General features: G+C 34.4%; 3 protein-coding genes across 3 annotated transcripts; 1 reads left to right on the top strand and 2 right to left on the bottom strand.

Annotated features, from left to right (window-relative positions):
* Positions 1-1756: 1756 nt before the first annotated feature.
* Positions 1757-5282, top strand: LOC110879361 (glycerophosphodiester phosphodiesterase GDPD4). The gene is made up of 9 exons (XM_022127808.2): positions 1757-2247; positions 3524-3610; positions 3849-3946; positions 4081-4141; positions 4282-4341; positions 4440-4532; positions 4635-4724; positions 4805-4932; positions 5013-5282. The coding sequence occupies exons 1-9, from the start codon at positions 2065-2067 to the stop codon at positions 5182-5184; spliced, it is 972 nt and encodes a 323-aa protein (XP_021983500.1). The 5' UTR covers positions 1757-2064; the 3' UTR covers positions 5185-5282.
* Positions 5283-5787: 505 nt separating this feature from the next.
* LOC110879362 (phytolongin Phyl1.1-like) lies at positions 5788-7226 on the bottom strand. Its single transcript, XM_022127809.2, has one exon. The coding sequence runs from the start codon at positions 6890-6892 to the stop codon at positions 6062-6064; it is 831 nt and encodes a 276-aa protein (XP_021983501.1). The 5' UTR covers positions 6893-7226; the 3' UTR covers positions 5788-6061.
* A 1412-nt stretch (positions 7227-8638) lies between these two features.
* On the bottom strand, positions 8639-12252 carry LOC110879363 (DNA repair RAD52-like protein 1, mitochondrial). Its single transcript, XM_022127811.2, has 4 exons — positions 11890-12252; positions 10699-10736; positions 10509-10603; positions 8639-9183 (listed from the first exon to the last, which is right to left on the bottom strand). The coding sequence occupies exons 1-4, from the start codon at positions 12174-12176 to the stop codon at positions 9043-9045; spliced, it is 561 nt and encodes a 186-aa protein (XP_021983503.1). The 5' UTR covers positions 12177-12252; the 3' UTR covers positions 8639-9042.
* Between the last annotated feature and the right edge of the window lie 7608 nt (positions 12253-19860).

Genomic DNA, 19860 nt, shown 5'->3' with positions numbered 1-19860 from the left:
CTCACACATAGACATCAAATCTATTGATAAACAGAGACACAATTTATAAACAAAGGCACAATTTATAGTTCTTCATGTGGTTATTCTTGAACTTTATAAACAGAGGCACAATTTATTAAATACAAAAACTAATAATGATATTAAACAAACAAAGAAAATAGAAGGGCCAACATATATTGGCATATTTGTTTTCACTTGTAATGAAATATACTAAATAATTAAGTAGCGGTGGCAAATATCATTAGAAACCTAATAATTAAACAAGATTACATCAAAGTGCATACATAATTTTGTTAAATCATAAGAACTAGAAGTCTTAATGCATACATAATTAAACAAGATTACATCAAAATCGGGTTTTTTTAAAAATCGGTTCCGGGTATTTATAAAACCCGGTTCCGGGTTCGGGTTCGGGTATTTATCAAACCGGGTTTCGGGTATAAACCGGGTATAAAAAAACCCGGTTCCGAGTTCGGGTTTTAGATCAAATATGCATACCCGGTCCCTACCTTACGGGTAGGGTCGGGTTCGGGTATAAAAAACCCGGGTTTTATAATACCCGGTTCCGGGTTTTTTTTTCGGGTCCGGGTCCGGGTTCGGGTTTTTTGTGCACCACTACCCGACAGTCTGGCATAGGTTCGGGAATTAGGTTCAGGAATTTTGTGTTGAGAACCGATTCCAACCCAAACCGATTCGGGCTTGCTCCCAAAAAAATTTAGTATAAACCCTCCAAACCAGTTTTGAACCTTATAGAATCGATTTGAGAGGTTGAGTTTTTAAACCCTAAAATCGGTTGACGAGCCGAACCGGTTTGAGCCCAAGGTAAAAGGACGGGTCGGTTTATAATCTGAACCGTTTTGGAACAATACCAGGTGTTGTACACCTCTAATAACAAGTTAACAACCCGTTTGAAAACTGATTATAATTGGATAAAATAATTAGTTATTGTTATAGATTTATCATTTATGTATTATGGTTATCAACAATTGCATCGATAAGTTTTATCTTATGCCTATCATGTTATTTAAGTGGTTGTTACTTGTTAAATTTATAGATGACCATGTTTCCTACTCTTTTATTTGTCTCCCTGAAGTTTGGTCCAGATTGTCATCTGACTTCCTCTCTTCCAAGCTTTGTTCTCTGACTCCCCATCGTGGTTAACCAAACCTCAGGAGACAAATTGCACTTTACTCTATTTTTTAATAGCTCACACACAAACTCCTAAAATCTACTTTTAAAATACATTAATTATCCACTTTATGTGACTTAAACCCTGACTCAGAGTTACCATTTAGATATTTGATGAAAGATAAGAACTTTATAACGGATAAGTCAACATCGGTCTCTCTCGGTTGGGTCAGTTTGTGCCAAAAACATTGAATTCGAAATAACTTATGTTCTACCAAAATTTAAGATGATTTGTAAAAATAAAAAAATAAAAAAATAAAAAAAAATAAATAAATAAACGAGACAATATCCACAATAACGCTTTGTTCTCGAGTTAACTTAACGAGGGAAAAGAAAAGAAAGTAAAAGTGAGAAAGGAAAAGACGAGAAATGATAAAAAAAGAAGTTTTTCCCTCCATTTTGTTCCAAATCGGAAGGAAAGAAAAACTAAAGAATTTAGCCTAGTTTTTCTTTCATTTTCTTCCTTAAATGAAACTCGGGAACACGACATGTTTTATTTTCTTTCTTTCTCTTTCTTAAATGAAAGTGTAGGACACAAAATATTTTTACTTTCCTTTCATTTCCTTTCATTAGTAAACTCTGGAACACAATATAAACGTTGAATCAAAACTCTTCATAACTAAAACACACGATCAGGTGAATCAAACCGAACCAAACCGAACTAATCTGAACCCAAGTTTACCCCAAAAATAAAAACCAAAGAAATAGTTGTTAACCAACCGGCCAACCCGAGAGCGAACCGGGTTAGGTTAAATTCTGTTACGTTGATTCGATTGGCGATCAGAATAACTGATCACACACTTGTAACCAACCACCATATTCAACCATTGCAGTTGCAGATCGTGAACACACTCTCCTACCCTACCTTACCATTCCATGGCACCACCATTCAAACGACGGCGTGGTGGTACCGGCGTTACACCGTCACATTTCCTCGATCGGAGATTCAGAGTATTCTTCTCCAGAAAGTACATCTTCCGATACCTCCTTTCAATCCTCGCACTCATCGCTATCCTTCCTCCGGTTTACTTTCACTTCACTCTCCGTCGTTTTCATCAGGTATCTCTTTCCTTTTCTTCTTGCAGTTTACGAAACTTATTTTGATTTCTGATGTTATACGCTTGTGGAAAAGTAATTTAGGGCTTGAATTTGGTACTGCTGTTGTGCTTTTTGTAAGTTAGGTTTGTTCTTCTGGTAATATTAGCATGGAGATAACAATAACATTGTGTTGTCGTATAACACAAGATTGGTGTGATCTGCAAACTGCTAAAATCAGTTATTGCCTTAAAAAGGATGTAGTTATTGGTTTATAAAATTAGTTACTATGTGGAGAAAGTGTTTAATTAGTCTGCAGCTGATTGTCGTCTCTCTCGATGGTTAAATGTTGGATGTTCTTACTGTTTCCATAATTTGTTAGTAAAAAAGATATATGGTTAAGATCTGATGGGATTATGTTACAATTAGTGAGTTGGATGAACCTGTATCGCTAAAGCTCTTTTGAGTAATCTTTTGTAATTATTTTTGGAAATTAAAGTTGTTTTTTCGTATTATGAAATAGGGGAAATTCATCGTCCTTTTCTGCTATTTGTATACATATACTATGTTTGATTATTCATTGAATGACCAATACATGTATGATCAACGTGTTGGTTTCTGGCCTCAGTAGCACTTAGAAAATGTTCTAGTTTTGTAGAGGATTAAAATAGCATGATAAGTATTATGTAGTTAGTATTCAACACTACAAAAGATAAGTATTGTGTTGACCGTTGAGCTGAAAAAGATCTATAAACATTTTAATTCAAAAAGTCTTATGTTTGATATCAGGAATGGAGTGATTGAGTGAATATAGTTTGGCAGGTGTTCTATGAGTTAAATGGCAACTGCATAATGTAGCACCTACGTGTGTCTTTTTTATTTCAAATCTACCGTTCTTTATAATTTTGAAAATTTTTAAATAGTTCATAACTTTTAGTAAGGATGCTCAATGAGATAAAAATGGATGTGTACGACTACGAGAATAGGATAATAAACAGATATCATCATGGAAAACAATTCAACACATTCCCTCTTTAGAAAAAAGACAAATGGAGCTTTAAACTACAGGGTGAAAACAATAAGATTAAATGCAAAGCCAATGCTTAGTCTGTATATTTTTAAGCATCATGTAGGCTATATAGATATAGATCAGGCTTCAAAGCTTTACATTTTTCTGACCATAAACATGATTTTGCTATCATGTTGTGCTTATACAATCTACAATCTGTAGAATGGCAAGTATGTTATTTTGATTTTTGGCAGAGTCCAAATAACCCCAATGATGTCTATTTCTTTGCAGCTGGAGTTGAAAAAGTGCAGCTGGCTAAACAATCCTCCTCTTGTGTGTGCTCATGGTGGTGATGCTTCCAAGGCCTTCCCTAATACAGTATGTGTATTGTGTGCCTATATTATATTAAGTTATTACTTATCTTTCCCCTATTTTAATGTGTATACATGTGTACCAATACAATATTATATTGGATTTCTTATAAAAACTACAAGGCATGTTATGATAACAAGAATGATGTACATACCATATCTAACTATGCTTGGTGTACAATATACCATTCTACGATCTTCTTCTTATGGTTTTGTGTTTTTTCCATTTATTTTTCATGCAACAGATGACTGCTTACAATATTGCTCTTCGTTCTCAAGTAGACTGCATTGAGATTGATGTTTCCCGTTCTGCTGATGGGGTTTTGTTTGCTCTTCATGACAGGTAAATCTGTTAATCCCTTGTTGTAATGCTTAAAAGATTCAACATGATTAATATTTTTTTTAATGTGAAAATAAGGAGCATATAGGAATTAGTCTGAGGTATTTGTAGAGTTGATTCTGATATGAAACAGGCAGGGATTTGCAGCATTTATCGGGGAACAGTTCATCCAAGGTTGGATACCTGAGTGCAAAGGAGGTGAGCCTTTCTTTCTTTCCTTCTTCCTTTCGTTTATAAGCTATTTGCGTGTCTTGTTACAAATGAAAAAAGTTAAAGCGCTTACGTTTTTTATGAAAGTTTAGCGTTGAATGAGAGTATATTTTAGCCTTTTGATGTAGATAAAAGAGTTGGATGCTTCTCACAATATAACCATTCCTACAATGGAAGAGGCACTCCAGGTACATTCACATCCATCTTTATGTATTAACTGAAAATAGGAGAGAGCGCGTGTGTAAATATACCATGATAAATCTTTTTAAAAAGGTATATTGTACAGTTGATTTCAAGTTCCGTTCAGAAGGTGGTCGTTGATGCAAAAATTGGACCTCCGTCGTATGAAAAGGGTCTTGCACATGATCTAATATCGGTTGTGAGTCTTCATCTATCTTTTAAACTTACGAGATACAAATTGGTCAACATATAGTTCACAACATGACTTCTGTTGCATCTTACAACGGTACCATAATTTTAGGTCAAGAGAACACAATGCAATAATTGTGTTATATGGGCTAAAAGTGACAACTTAGTGATGGATGTAATTTTACAGTCATCAGATATGACAGTAAGATCCTCATACACACAATTTGGAAACTATCATGTAACTGTTGGTTTATATTCCCTTACAGTATCTGGTTTTTTTAGGTAGGCTACATTGTTATGATGAATTTTTCTACTGGGGTCAGAACAAAGTTGTTGAGGATGAGACTTGCTGATGTTGTTGGAATTTACCACGGTCTAGTTGACGAATCAGTTGTGAAAATTCTGCACAGGTATGGTTTGTTGGTAGCCCCAGAAATTGAAACGACATTTTCGGTACTAAGGTAGTAATACATGTTTATATAATTGACAGGAGGAAGAAGAAGGTTTATGCATGGACTGTTGATGATGAAGCAGGGATGCATAAAATGTTGAATGAAAATGTGGATGCCATTATCACAAGTCATCCATCTTTGCTTCAGAGTTCCATGCGAGATATTAGAAAAAAATGCCTTGTTGATGGGTTTTCTATAGAAGGATTGTGAGAACTATTATACTGATAATGCTTGAAAGTCTTGATTTTTTTTCCATCTTTGATTGAAGCGATCTAATTGGAATAATATTTTCTCATTTTTGTTGTTGAGTCAAGTCGGGTCAATGATACAATATACAATGTTATCTATCAGCCTGCCGGTAAAAAGGGGTTCCAAGCGAAATGAGTTTGGATCAAAACAAGTCACTTTATGAAAGAATTAATTTGCTTGAACCGATTTCAACTTTCATGATGTATTGATGTTATCATCTTAGTTTTGCTGGTTGTTTCTAAGCAATTTTGGGGATATGATTTTGCCTGTGGCCGTTAGTGATTTTGCATGTTTTCCCTCACCAACCCAATCAAAAGTAAAAGGTGAAAATAATGCTGTTGGTGGTGGGTCATCAATCTGAAAAAGAAATTACAGATGACCTTTAATGCCCACCTCAGCTCATCAAAATACACGACGACTATCATAAAAATGAAAGTGGTGCCACATCAACCCATTCAAATTGTTGGGTTATCCCATATTCAGATGACATAAACATGAAGAATAATCAATCACCCTGGATGTCTTTGTTTCATGTTTAACTAACAAACCAAAAACACAAAAAGATTCAACCAGAAATAAAATATGATATATCATATACTGTAAATTAAGCAACTTGGGTGTTCTCAACATAATAATGTACATTAAATAGATTTTTTTGGGAAAAAGATGTACAAAAATGTTTAAAACAACAAAGCTGTTATGCACAATAATCGCGAGCCAATACCTCGGGATATTTAAATCTCAAATCCGGAATCACGTGCAGCTTCCATATACTATCGCAACGAAATTCAAAGAACAAAGACACGTTTCTCTGATCCATTCAATGAGGAATCCCATCTTAACGAATACACTCGGTTCCACGACACACCACAAGCCAAACAATAAATAGTATCAAACAAACAGCCACATCAATTGCAAGAACAATACGAACTTGGCGACACCACTTATTTCTTATTGTTTGAGTACTCGACCTGCTCATCGAACTTACTTCTTTTGACAAAGAAAGACCCGCCGCCACAGACCCACCTTGATTCGTCAGATCTAGACTCGAAGAATCCACCTTAGTCCCCTGTTTATCCGCAGACTTCCTATGTTCCTCCACGACCCCATTTTCTCTAACCGAAATCACATGATCTCTCATCTTTCTCTTTTCTTGCTTGCTAGACTTCCCTAACAAAGGCGCTTTCGTCGAAGCCCCAACATCAAGCTGACCAGCGTTATCATTCCCAGTAGGCGAAGGCGAAAGACCATCGTTATACGGCGAAGGCACACTATTCTGCGTCACATGTTCTAGCGACGCAATTAACCCTCGAATAACCGGCAACAACTGTTCTTGTAAAGCAAGCGAATTCGGGTTCGACAAGATCCTCTTCGACCCCTTCTTAGCCGCCGCTTTCTTAAACTCGTCCCGAACCCGTTCCAAAAACTCTAGATTCCCAGGATTACCCAACTTTTCATCAATAATAGCAAAATACACATACCCATCTTCCATTAAAAACCCAAAAGTCTTGTTGAACATGGTCTGAAAATACCATTTGTGATGAGAAGGAGCTTTTTCCAAACATAAAGCAGCAAGCTTTTCAATCTCATGATCTCCATTACTATTATATGCATACAAAACCCTACCCCCATTCCACACACAACAATAGTACACAGTATTATTACCCATCTAATTGAAACCCTAAGTAGCCAAAAACCCTAGATCCAAAAGTGACAAAAGAATTGAACTTCAGATCCCCAAATTGAGTTGAAGAAATAGAAAACCCTAATTAAAGAAAGTTGGGAATTGAAGAAGAATGATGAATGTAAAGTAAGAAGAAGAGATGATCACCAGTTGTATTCCAGATCTAAGGAGGAGGAAATGGAAGTCAAAGTGTAAAAATGGAAGAACAGCTGGTGTTGGTGTTGTGTTCCATTTGAGAGATGATTTTTTGACCGGATCATGAATGGACCCCTTCCTCCCCTTTCCAACATATACCTCTTTGTCCTTTATTATTTATCTTATTATTATTTTTTCAACTTTTCAATTCGCATACATCGCCGTTCAAAAGAAAAAAGAATTCATATACACGTATTCTCTCTCCTTTTTTGTTTAAAAATTATTTTATACTTCTTTTTTTTTTTATGAGAATAAAGGTTTTAGAAGGTTGATGTTTAGTGTTGATTTGATTTCTGTGTTGAAAATTACCCACTTGATCAAAGAAGTTGATTATAACTAGGATAGATTACACGGGTTAGTATGGAAAATATTAACGATCTCTTCGCTAATTTGGTTGCTGAGAAAAATAAGGAAATGATGGTTTGATTGCTGAGGAAAATAAGGAAACGACTTGGGAATTTTAAAAGAAGCGGGTCATAAGTCGTTGATCAGATTAGGTTCAATGAGACTGGTAACCTATTGATAAATGTAAAGCCTTTAAAAACACTTAGGATTGGAGATTTTGGGTTTAAATCTCACATACAACAAGATTAAAGAAATTTAATTTTCAAAAAAAGGTTAATAAAAAATCACGAAAGTAATGTTAAGTTGAGGTCATAGAATTGTGTCATGTGGCACAAGTAATTATTTTTTTAAATATAAAGATATAGGTTAAATAAGTGGTTCATCATACATGGTTTTTTACACTTCAAATCATCATGATGACCTAAAACCATATCCGTAAGATGAATCCAGCAACATTTATTTTGCTACGAGTGAGATTTCATCGAATAAGTGTTTTTATTTTAATTTGAAATGAATAAACATGAATCAATCAGTTAAGTGTTTTTAACAGATCTCATTTTGATATAATTTTTTTATTTTAATAATACCTCACAAATTACAATTTCATAGTATATGTTTGGTGAAGCAAATACATGGTAGAGGTGTTTAGAATCTATTTCGACCGCTAATAAAGATTATATCATCATCATCAGTAAATCCTATCAATAGCAAAACAAAGATAGGGTCTAAGGAGGGTAAGATGTAAACAGCCTTACCTCTATAACATAGGAATAGAGAGACTACTTCCAGTAAGACCCCCGGCTCGGCTAATAAAGATTATATAAAACAACAAACTAAACTAGCTGAATTGAATGGGTTGACCCGAATAATTGGTCTTAGCAATTTTATAGTTTGATTTGAGAACCTTTTAGCAGTCTTCGAGTCTGATACTCTTTTACCACTTCTTTTGTTATTTGATTGTTTTCATCATCTACCATTTGTTTGTTGTTTATTCTAGAGCTTGAGGTCTCACTGGAAGCAACCTCTCTATTCCCATTAATAAATACAAGTTTCGCGAACATAGCTCTGATATTCGTGGAATTTACTAGTTACGATTGTTGTTTGTTTTTTTAAACCATTTAGTTTGTATTTAAACTTTAAAAATAGTAAGAATGGTTTAAGAATATTATTTATATATAAAAGTGCATATTCTAAAAATAAACAAAATCGGTTTAGTTTACACGTCCGGTTCCAAGTACAAAGGTCAAAAGTGCTTGCTGGACCGTTAAACCGCCAAAACCGAACCGCAAACCGACCCGTGTAAATCTCAAACCACTTCCTTTAGTTATGTGGTCGGTTATGAACAAACCATATACAGCTTTGTGGTTGGTTATGAACAAACCAAATACATGGTGTTGGTCAATTGTGGTACAAATTGTGATCATTGGTACCCTTCAAAGTTTAAAATAGTGCAGGGCAGTTGATAGCCCTCAAAAGCCTGTATCAATAATCATGTCTTTAACCCCAAAAGTAAGAAGCAAAAATTGGGTCAAAGCATAACACCTGCTGCCACAGCACAAAGGTTACCTACATGTTACCATCAAATCTTAACGGGGCTACAGTTCTTCATGATACAGATGAAGCCCGAGACCAAACCGAGCACAAGCTCGACGAAATGCCATGGCTTCTGCCCTCTGCACCGGATCACCATATCCTGACTCGTTAACCGATGAAGTTCCAGTCGACTCCCTAAATAACTGTTTAAAAACAAAAACATGAGTAAGTTTACGTGCTGACTAGATCTTTTCGAACTTTTATTTGGATCATGATGAACTTTATTTGTAGGAGAGACTTTTTTATATACGAGTGACAACTAAATATTTTATTAAACTACGTATCAGGTAAAATGTATGCCACCCATGTATTTAACTTACCCACATATTAGTAGAACCACTGTATAGGCTAACAAATTCGATCAAAAACACGTAATTACAAAAATACCCTTAAAACTTAAAAAAAACAATATACCGTTGCATCAAAAAGCGATGATTCCATGTATAAAAAACAAAGTTTTACGATGTTCTTGCCTTTTTTTTTTTCAGATTTGGTATAAACAAAACCTAATACATACTTAGGTGGCCAATAAGGTAGTTTCAATATATGATGAAAAAAGTTGAATACTTAAATGGTCTCCAGATACATTATCCTTAATCTTTTTATAGATGTATACTCACTAATTATGATTACATATAAAGATAGTACTTTTTTATAGGCAAATTAACAGCCAAAAGCCACATATTATTACCAAACATTTGGTTAAGGGCTTGGATTTTTAAATGCATGCATAATGCGTAATGCGCACGATGCGCTGAGGAGATCGCATCAGGTAATGCGATGCGATTACATGATGCGAGGATGATGCGCCCTAAATCATATAATGTGCTTCTGATGCACTCGCATGATGCGCCCTGATGCACACTTTTTTTTCTGAAATCGACCACTATAGAGTAAAATTGTACAATGAGCTGATGAAGTTGTTATATGAGTTCCTACATAGATTACTTGTACCTTTTGCATATACTACTTGTACCCTTAAAGGGTTCAAGGCTTATTTTGGTTATATTGAACTTCTTTCATGGTACTAGAGCTATTTTGTTGTATTTATTTATTTTAAATTTTAATCTCTAAAATTATTGTGTTTAAAGTTAACAAATTATAATATATCTATAATATTGTTTTAAATAACAAATTAAAACATTGCGCTTCGGCTTTTGGGATCAAAATGCATCGGAGCGCATCTCGCATTTTAAAAGTTTAAAACCAAGGTTAAGGGAAATTATATACTAGTATACTACACCTTGATAGTGCTAGAAAAATGCCAGTATTAATACATTGAAAATCTAAACATTTGATTAGAACGGTTTCACATAAAAAATAAAACAAAACTCATATCGATCCATGTAAAAGTAAATGGATTAGAAATGTCATCTCAACTGCAAAACAGCACTATGCAGTGTTTAAGGCGCATCACACATGCTTATCGAGGATAAGATTTGAAGAAAGTGAGAAGTAAAAGTTATACCTCTGCATCAGTACCATAGATTGTTACTCGATAAGTAACAGTCACATATTTCCCATCTGCTGAATAAGTAATACTTCGCACTTCTCCAGACCATTCTACAATACGTTGAAATTAAAGAAACTATATTAACCAAACAGAAGTAGAGTCGAAGTGTAATCCAATAAATTATAATTTAATATCTTAGATGTACCTGGAGCATGCAAATTCATAATCCTGTTCACTATATGCCTGGCAGTCAAAAATTGAATAATCATATTAGTCCCTCATCTCACTATAAAGTTAGATATATAATTTAGAATGTGCTCATAGTTGTTAATGGCGAATAGCGACAAAGAGCGATAAGGTACCTATATGCTACATAGCGAATAGCAATAAATAGCGGGCGCTATTTTATAAATAGCAATACACTATCAAAAAAAAAAAATTAAAATTTTATATGTATATTATATCAAAATACCCTGGTATATATGCTATTTTACATGTATATTTAACAAAAACCTAAAATCCAGCTAATTTCTAGCTATGTTTAATTGCTATTTATATTAAAAATAAATAAATAAATAAGGAGTCGCTATTCTCGCTATCAATCTCTACAACCCTAATAGCGACACTAGACCTATACGCTACGTAGCGCGCTATAGCGATCACTATTTACAACTATGAATGTGCTTATGCACATTAACATCTAATGGGTATGTGACATTCAAGCCATAAAGTCCAAATAGTTTAGTGAAGCCCCTCAACACACAAGCCACTAGTGGCAAGAAGCCAAGAAGAACGCATTCTTTCTCAGATCTCGATCACTACTCACATTTTCATACAACATCTCAGACTCTCAGTTCCCTACCAAATACATGAGTCAGGTTATGTGTCAAGAACCACCAACACTCTATATCCAAACTCAAAAGCTTGAAACAACATTTTCATTTTTCATCTAATACAAATATGCACTAAGGAGACTTTAGAAGTGCATTTTGAAAGCGGTCATATGAATCAACTCATTAGAATCATATAATCAGAAGTTATAAATCTCTGTGTTAAATCAACTTAAAAAATGGTAAACCCTAATCATATAACTAACTAACATTATAAACAAAAATGTACTATTAGTTAAAAAAGCTAAAAAATCTTGTAAAAATTGGAGAAAAAGTTCCAAATTAGATCTCACATTTCAGGTCAATAACTATGTACCTTTTATCTAAGCATTTATACTACTGATCCAATTCAGAAGTTAAATAACCAGGTAACCTAAAACTGTAACATCCAGACAGAGCCAAACATGATAAATCTACCACAAATTACATACACATCAATCTAAAATCATTTCCAAACTTATTAATATCCTGAAACCCTAGGCTCAGAAGTAGAGAGAGAAATTAACCAAGGCAAGTGTTTGAGAGTGAATCCATCGGATTCCGTTCGAGTTCTGATAAGAGAATCCGGAACTTTCTTGTTCAATTCTTTCAGAATTTCCGAAATCGGACGGCTTAACGGAACGCCGTAAGCGGTTATCTCATCGGCGGTCACTGTTTCTTCTTTTTTCACTCTTTTAGTAGAATACGGTAGAGTTTGAATGCAGAATGTTCCTATTAGCTCCGGTGATCTCAACCGTAGTGCTGTCGGTAGTGATGATTTTCGAGTCAGTGATTTCAGTAGACAGAACGCCATTGTTTTAGGAATCAAAACCCCTTTGCTTGCTTTGCTTCCAGGGTTTTCAAAGCAGTTTTTCAGCTGGTTGTCAGGAATAACCTCTCAACTTTCACATATTTGCAAATTTCTTATCTAACTTGGACTTTTACGTTTTTTTATTTTTTAAAGCGGAGTGTGATGGGTCCATGTCACAAGCGTGAGGAATCCGGGCCAGCCGTTAGATGGCACCATGGGGGTGTGAGACATTGTGCCGGTGGGGCGTGAGCCTAGTCACACTTGCAGGGGTTGGGGAAGGCGTAAAGAGGATGTGGTGGTTTGCGTCAATGTGGCTTTGATATGAGTGGTGGTTTTGTGCGTGGTTCCATAATAGTCTCTTGAAGCTATTTGCAAAACAACATTTTTTAATAGGCTTGAAACGTTACCTTGTGTGAATGAAAAGGTTATTGTATATTTTATTTTTCAACTTAAAACGTGCCGACTACATATGTGAGTTTCTGGATGGACAACCTCATTAGAGGCAACGTGTATAGTAATACGAGAAGCAAATGTTACAATTATTAAATGTTATCGTAAATATATACATCATTTTCAATATTATCATCTCTCACAATCATGTATATTTTATTTGTGTTACTAGTATTAAGCCCCTGCATTGCAGCGTTTGTCATAAAACTGTGCTAAGTAGTAGAAATACTATATCGTTGTCAATGACCACCAACACCGGAAAAGCTCGTAAAAACAAAATAAATAAAAATGGGAAAAAAATAACGCCAAAGTGAAAAACAGACGTAAAATCTTTGAATCACGCATGCTCGTTGCTGAGAAATTAAACCGAAACGTAAAACATGTCCATCTAGGACCCGCGTGTTGGACGAACTTGTCAAACGCAGAAAAATAGATGTGACGCAACAGGCCAGTCAAATGGGAAAAAAATATACGAAAAAATGTTGAACCCCACACACACGCTGCAGTGCGTTAACTCACAAAATTTAGAACGAAACGAAAAAATTGGGAAAGATGAAAAGTATGGTGGACAAATTGAAAAAAAAAAGAGTTTGGATTAAATTGTAAAAAATGAAAAACTTTGGGTTAAAAGTAAAAAAAAACAAAGGGTCTAAATCGCAAAATTGAAGTTATTTATTAATTTTAGATAAAGATAAATATAAAAATAAGTGATATGTATATGTTAGTTATTAATTAATATTAATATTAAAAGAAATTTATTAAACAAATATAAATAAATTTTATGAGTTTGAAGGAGAGAATGCTATGTGTCATTATTTGGAGTCTTTTATTATAAGTTAGATTAGATTTATTTATTGTTTTTAAATAATATATATCAAAATGTTATGTTGTATCACAATTTTCAAATGAAAAAATGATTGATTAAGAATACTATACATTGGAGCGGAACCTCTATATCTATACTATATAATAAAAGAAACCAATAGATGGACACATGTCATCTATTGGAGCCATCTATTTTTTAGTTATTTTTAAAAAAAATCTATTTTTTAGTTTTCTCATCTCTATCTCCTACTTAATTATAACTAATATTAATAAAAAGATAACTATAAATGTTTTGGTTGCTATTACATTAATGTACTAATTTTTTATATACTTTTCGCTAGATATAAAATTTAATCTTATAATTTTTTACTTTTCTTCTAATTTTTCCCTTTTATAATATTTATAACATCTCTTTACGTTATCATTTTAGTAATTAGTAATATAGTATACTTATCATATTAATATACATATTAGATTAGTGATATACAGTATATTTGTTAACTTTTAATATAATTTTGTAAACTGTTTAATAAATATAATTTAATTTTATAATATAAATAATCTTGAGTTAATTACATAGTTAGTCCCTGTGGTTTGCACAAAATAACATACTTAGGTACTAATAGTTAAAATCATCTTATAGGGTATTCACTTTTCATTTTGTAACGTTTGGAGGTATTAACTTCTAGGGTATTAACATAATTAGTACATGTGGTTTGTACAAAATAACATACTAAGGTACTAATAGAATGTGATTTTAAACCTATAAATAACGTTAATACCTCCAAACGTTACAAAATAAAAAGTTAATACCCTTTTATAATATTTATAACATCTGTTTACGTTATCATTTTATGGGTCAAGTTATTCTACAAAGGCTTTTAATTGTAAGAAGTGTAAGAATGATTTATAGAGTGAGAAGTGTCCAATAACCTAAAACTAAACCCACTACATCACCACCAAAAACCTAAACACCCACCCCCACCCCACCCCACCACCACCCAAAAACCTAAACCCCCCCCCCCCCCCGGGCAAAAAAAAAAAAAAACTATACCTCACCAAAAAAAACCCCAAAAAGCCTAACCCCCCTAACCCCAACCCCCAAAAAACCTAAAAAAAAACCTAACCCCCCACCCCCCAAAAAACCTAAAAAAAACTAAACACCCACCCTCACCACCACTCAAAAACCTAAACCCCCACCCCCTCGGCCAAATTTTTTTTTTTTTTGGGAGGTGGGTGATGTGGGGGGGGGGGGGTTAGGTTTTTGGTGGTGGTGGATGTTTAAGGTTTTTTTTTTTTTTTTGTAGTGGGGTTTTTTTGTGTAGTGGGTTTTTTTAGGTTATTGGACACTTGTCACTCTATAAATCCTTCTTACACTTCTTACAATTAGGATCCTTTGTATTTGATCCTAATCCATCATTTTATTAATATAGTATACTTATCATATTAATATACATATTAAATTAGTGATATACATTATATTTAACTTTTAATATAATTTTATAAACTGTTTAATAAATATAATTTAATTTTATAATATAAATAATCTAGAGTTAATTACATAGTTAGTCTTTACGGTTTGCACAAAATAACATACTTAGGTACTAATAGTTAAAATCACATTCTAGGGTATTAACTTTTAATTTTGAAACGTTTGAAGGTAATAACATAATTAGTCCCTGTGGTTTGTAAAAAATAACATACTAAGCTACTAATAGAATGCGATTTTAAAATAACAAATAACATTAATACCTCCAAACGTTACAAAATGAAAAGTTAATACCGTAGAATGTGTTTTTAAACTATTACTATCTAAGTATGTTACTTTGTGCAAATCACAGGGACTAACTATGTAATTAACTCAATAATCTTTATCTATACTATATAATAAAAAAAAACTAATGGGTGGACAAATGTCATTTATTGGCGCAATCTATTTTTTTTAGTTTTTCTCATCTCTATCTCCTAGTTAATTAATTAATATTAATTAAAAGATAACTATAAAATAAAAATTTAATATAATATAAATTTAGACAATTCATATAGGAGATAATATAGTCTTTTGAAATATTTATTAGATTTCAAAATTATTTAACTTGAAATTAACAAAATACGTACACTAAATATAAATTAATATAATGTAAAGAGTTAAATGTCATTTTAGCTCCTGTGGTTTGGGTCATTTTGTCAGTTTAGTCCAAAGTTTTTATAATACACAAGGTTTTTAAAGATATAACAAGATATAGCTATTTATCGATTGGTATATAAAATTACATGTGCTCAACCCATATAGTACATAAGGTTCTTAAAAATGTAACTTTTTTCATTATTTAATATATAAAATTAAATTTACTCAACTTATACAATACACGAGGTTCTTAAAGATATAATTTTTTTATTACTTAATGTATAAAATTACATTTATTCAACCCATGTAATAAACGAGATTTTTAAAGATATATTGTTTTATTATTTGATATATAAAATTACATTTATTCAACCAGTGTAATAGAAAAGGTTTTTAAAGATATATTTTTTATTATTTGGTATATAAAATTACATTTATTCAACCCGTGTATTACACGGGGTTCTAACCTAGTTAGTTTTATATAATATAGAGGAATAAATAGAAGAAACAACAAAAACACCACTTTGTTGAATTTCTATAATAGAGAAAATTTGAAAGATATATTTAAAGGCTCATATTCAAATATCTATATTTTTACTGTGAGTGTGTAGTAAATAGAAAAAAAATTAAAATAAGTGTTTGTAGATGAAATAAAGATATAGATAGAGTTGGATGTGATCATGTGAGAGGTTTTTGAAACTGAACATAAATTAGAAGTAAAGTGTTTTTTAGTTAAATTATATATATGGAGATGGAAGCTCCAATGTGAATGTTCTATATAAGCGAAAATTAAGAAAGATAAATAATAAGGATACACAGTTGGTTTCAACTTTCAAGCCGGGTAAAACAATAAATATAAAACCTTTAAAACAGGTCTTAAAAACCATGAGCCAAATTGTTAAACTCGATTTTGCAAATCATTAACCAAAACATATATAACTCGATTTGACTAGACAATTCCATATCATGCTTGAGTAGTTTAAAAGCACCTACATCGCCAGGTCCGGTGATGCGGATATTATTTTGGACAACCAGAGTGTTGTAGGAGATAAGTTGGCATGGTTTGGAGGTGGGTTGGTGTCACACCCCAACCGATGGCGGAATCATCGGGGCATGGCACTGTGCGAAACAGATTGTCCAGAAGTCTCCATAACAATTATTATTACTATTCAATTTATATAATACGTCCCATACCGTACCTTAAATAGTAAACAAATTATTACAGATAACATCAAGTCAAATATTCTGTTCCGACAACTCATATTTAAATATAAAAATTGTTCAAGTGCTTCTAGAGACTCGATCTGCAAGATCTACAGACAACTATGCTCTAGACGCTTATTCTAAGCTCGCCTTCCTAGCAGATAAGCATCCTAATTGCCTGTCACATACGTTAAAATAAAGTCAATACATAAAATGTAAATGTGAGCATACAAGTTTGATAATAGCATATAGAGTTCAAAATAGTTTACGCATAACCAGCACATACACAGAGAAAAACGAAGCATGTTAATTATCGACATGGATCTATCGATACCAATGACTGCGGGTTGACTGCCCGAGGCAGTTCGCAATACATGATTACCACCGTAATCCATGCAAGTAATTGTCCTTAACAACCCACGTGTGAACAAGTGCTGAGTCCAAACTATAGTACTATCGTCGTTAAGGCAGGTAGACAACATTCCACATGTAAACATAACAACAAGCATTCATTTAGTCACGTAATACATGCGGTAACGGTTAGCGTTTGAAATAATTGAGTAGTGTGTTCAATTGTGATTTAGAATAAGTAACGTATGTAATACCCAAAAGTGCTAAAAGCAAAAAGGGGTCGAGTATACTCACAGTGATTGATGGATTGAAGGGAGCACTTGAGAGTAGGGTTAGCCTGAATAGTTCGATAGCATAACGATAAGCAACGCGTAAAACGTAAACAAGTGTCGGAGGGTCGGACAGCCTGGTCGATCGGACGGTAGGTCCGATCGGACAGCTTGATCGTTCGGTTAACCAGTCCGTTCGGACAGTCTGTCCGGTCGGTCGGCAGGCCGATCGGATGGATTGTTCGAGTGGATTGTTTCTTCCTTTGAGAAGGATGTGTTTGTGTATGATGGCTTGACCTTTTGAGGTTTTCGTTGTAGTATTTGGAAACATTGAAGTATCCTTACCTTTCAGGTCGATCGATCGAACGGACCGTTCGTTCGGCCGGCTTAACCGATCGGTTAGGTACTTCTACAACAGTTCTTATCAGGGTGTCACCTGGTCGGACAGCTCGACCGATCGGGTGGCACTCCAACGTGTTAAGCATAGTATCTCATGATCCGAAGAGTAATTCAAATCAGACCGTAGTTCGATCGAACAGCACTTCGTTCAATACTAGACTTCATAAATTTGTTAAAGTATGGGGCCATGTGCTAGCCGATCGGTTGGCTTGGTCGATCGGTTGGCTTATCCGATCGGCTGGGCTGTCCGTTCGGACAGCCAGCCCGATCGGTCAGTTTTCTGACCTGGTCGGCCGATTCGTCTAACACTTGGCTGCTTTGATTGCTTGACGTTATATCGAGGTACTTTGACAACGAGTTGAACCATAGAACCTAGGGTTGTAAACGAACCGAACGTTCAGCGAACAGTTCGTGAACCGTTCGGTGGGAAGTTCGTTTATGTCCGTTCGTTTAATAAACGAACGAACATGAACAAGAAATTTCGTTCGATTAGTTAAATGAACGAACATGAACAGAGGTCTCGTTCGTTCGATTGTGTTCGTGAACGTTCGGTAAGGTGTTCGTGAACGTGTTCGTGAACATGTTCATGAACATTCGTTGATTTGCGTTCGTTTATGTTCGTATGTTTGTGTTTTAATTGAAGATCTTTGTACTTTTTTATATTTTATTTGTACTTTTTATATTATTAAACTTTTATTTATTTTATTACCTTAACAATTAAACTAGGAAACCCACTTTCACCTTGTTTATGCATCATTTCCCTTTCATTCCTCATTATTTACATCGGCGAATACGATCGACCGCTGTTCCACAATAAGGGATTCAAGTTCGAGTGCTACTCTCTGGGCCATCTATCTTTATCCTTCGTCGCGTTCGCCAAATTTATTTGTGTTTGTTTGTGTTCGTTTGTGTTCGTGAACCGTTCGCGAACACGCTTATTTCCTTAATGAACGAACATGAACATAAAATCTCGTTCGGTAAGTGTTCATGAACCGTTCGTGAACACATTTATTTCCTTAACGAACGAACATGAACAAGACCTTGTTCGTGTTCGTTCGGTTCATTTACAGCCCTAATAGAACCCTCGTTCTTACTTGTTTCTCCTGCTCGGACAGGAATCACCCAAATCCGGCCGGTGGACTGTTCAGAACGGAGTTTAACGTTTAACCCGAAATTGGTGAACCTCGTGGATAGAACCCGAATCTTGAACCGCACAACTACTAGGATGATAAGTGAGTCGGTTCAAACTCCGTTTCTACCGGTTTGAAGGCATTGAGTGTAAAGGAGTTGAAAGAAAGTTGGAAAACATCCTTTCAGTCCTTTTCACCGTATAAATGTTTAGATCTATGATAGATCTTTGTTTGTTTATGTTGAAATCGGCTAGATCCAAGTTATCTTGGTGGATTGAAGCCAAAACATGGAATTCTTCAAGAACACCATGATGACATCATCCTTGAACACTTGAATCTTGATGATTTCACGGTTAACAAGTAAGATTTGAAAGATAGAAAGGTGTAGGAGTGTGCATAGATCAAGAAAGTACAAGATTTAGGATGAAATCTTACCGGAATCGGAAGGAATCTGAGAAAAGGAGGGGAGCACGAGCTGGTCGGTCAGAGGTTTCCAAAAGTAGAAAGTTTGAAAGTGACAAGGGGTATTTATAGGCTTCCAAAAGAGGAAAGGGCTGGCTGATGGGTCAGGCACCCCGATCGGACAGCAGTCCGATCGGCTGGGCTGTTCGATCGGCTGGGAGCCTGATCGTTCAGCTGCCTGATTCGAGCGTTCGGTGCGACGATTTTCGATATTTCGATTTCGATTGCGATTGATGAGAATACGATAGAGTTTCCTATTCAAATTACTTTTAATCCCAACCATACAATCACCTATGTCTCGCGCTGTCTTTTCGCCACCAATTATCATAATTCGATTTTGATTGAGTTCGATTGAGTTTCGAGTTTCGATTGATTACCACACATAACATAAAGTAAACACTCACAAGTAACACATAAGGCACACACACACGTATACTAACACCAGAATTCGCGTAGTTCGAGTCTCGAGT

The sequence above is a fragment of the Helianthus annuus genome, chromosome 9, assembly GCF_002127325.2.
Source record: "Helianthus annuus cultivar XRQ/B chromosome 9, HanXRQr2.0-SUNRISE, whole genome shotgun sequence".
Lineage (NCBI taxonomy): Eukaryota > Viridiplantae > Streptophyta > Magnoliopsida > Asterales > Asteraceae > Helianthus > Helianthus annuus.
This window is presented reverse-complemented; position numbering and strand designations above follow the sequence as displayed.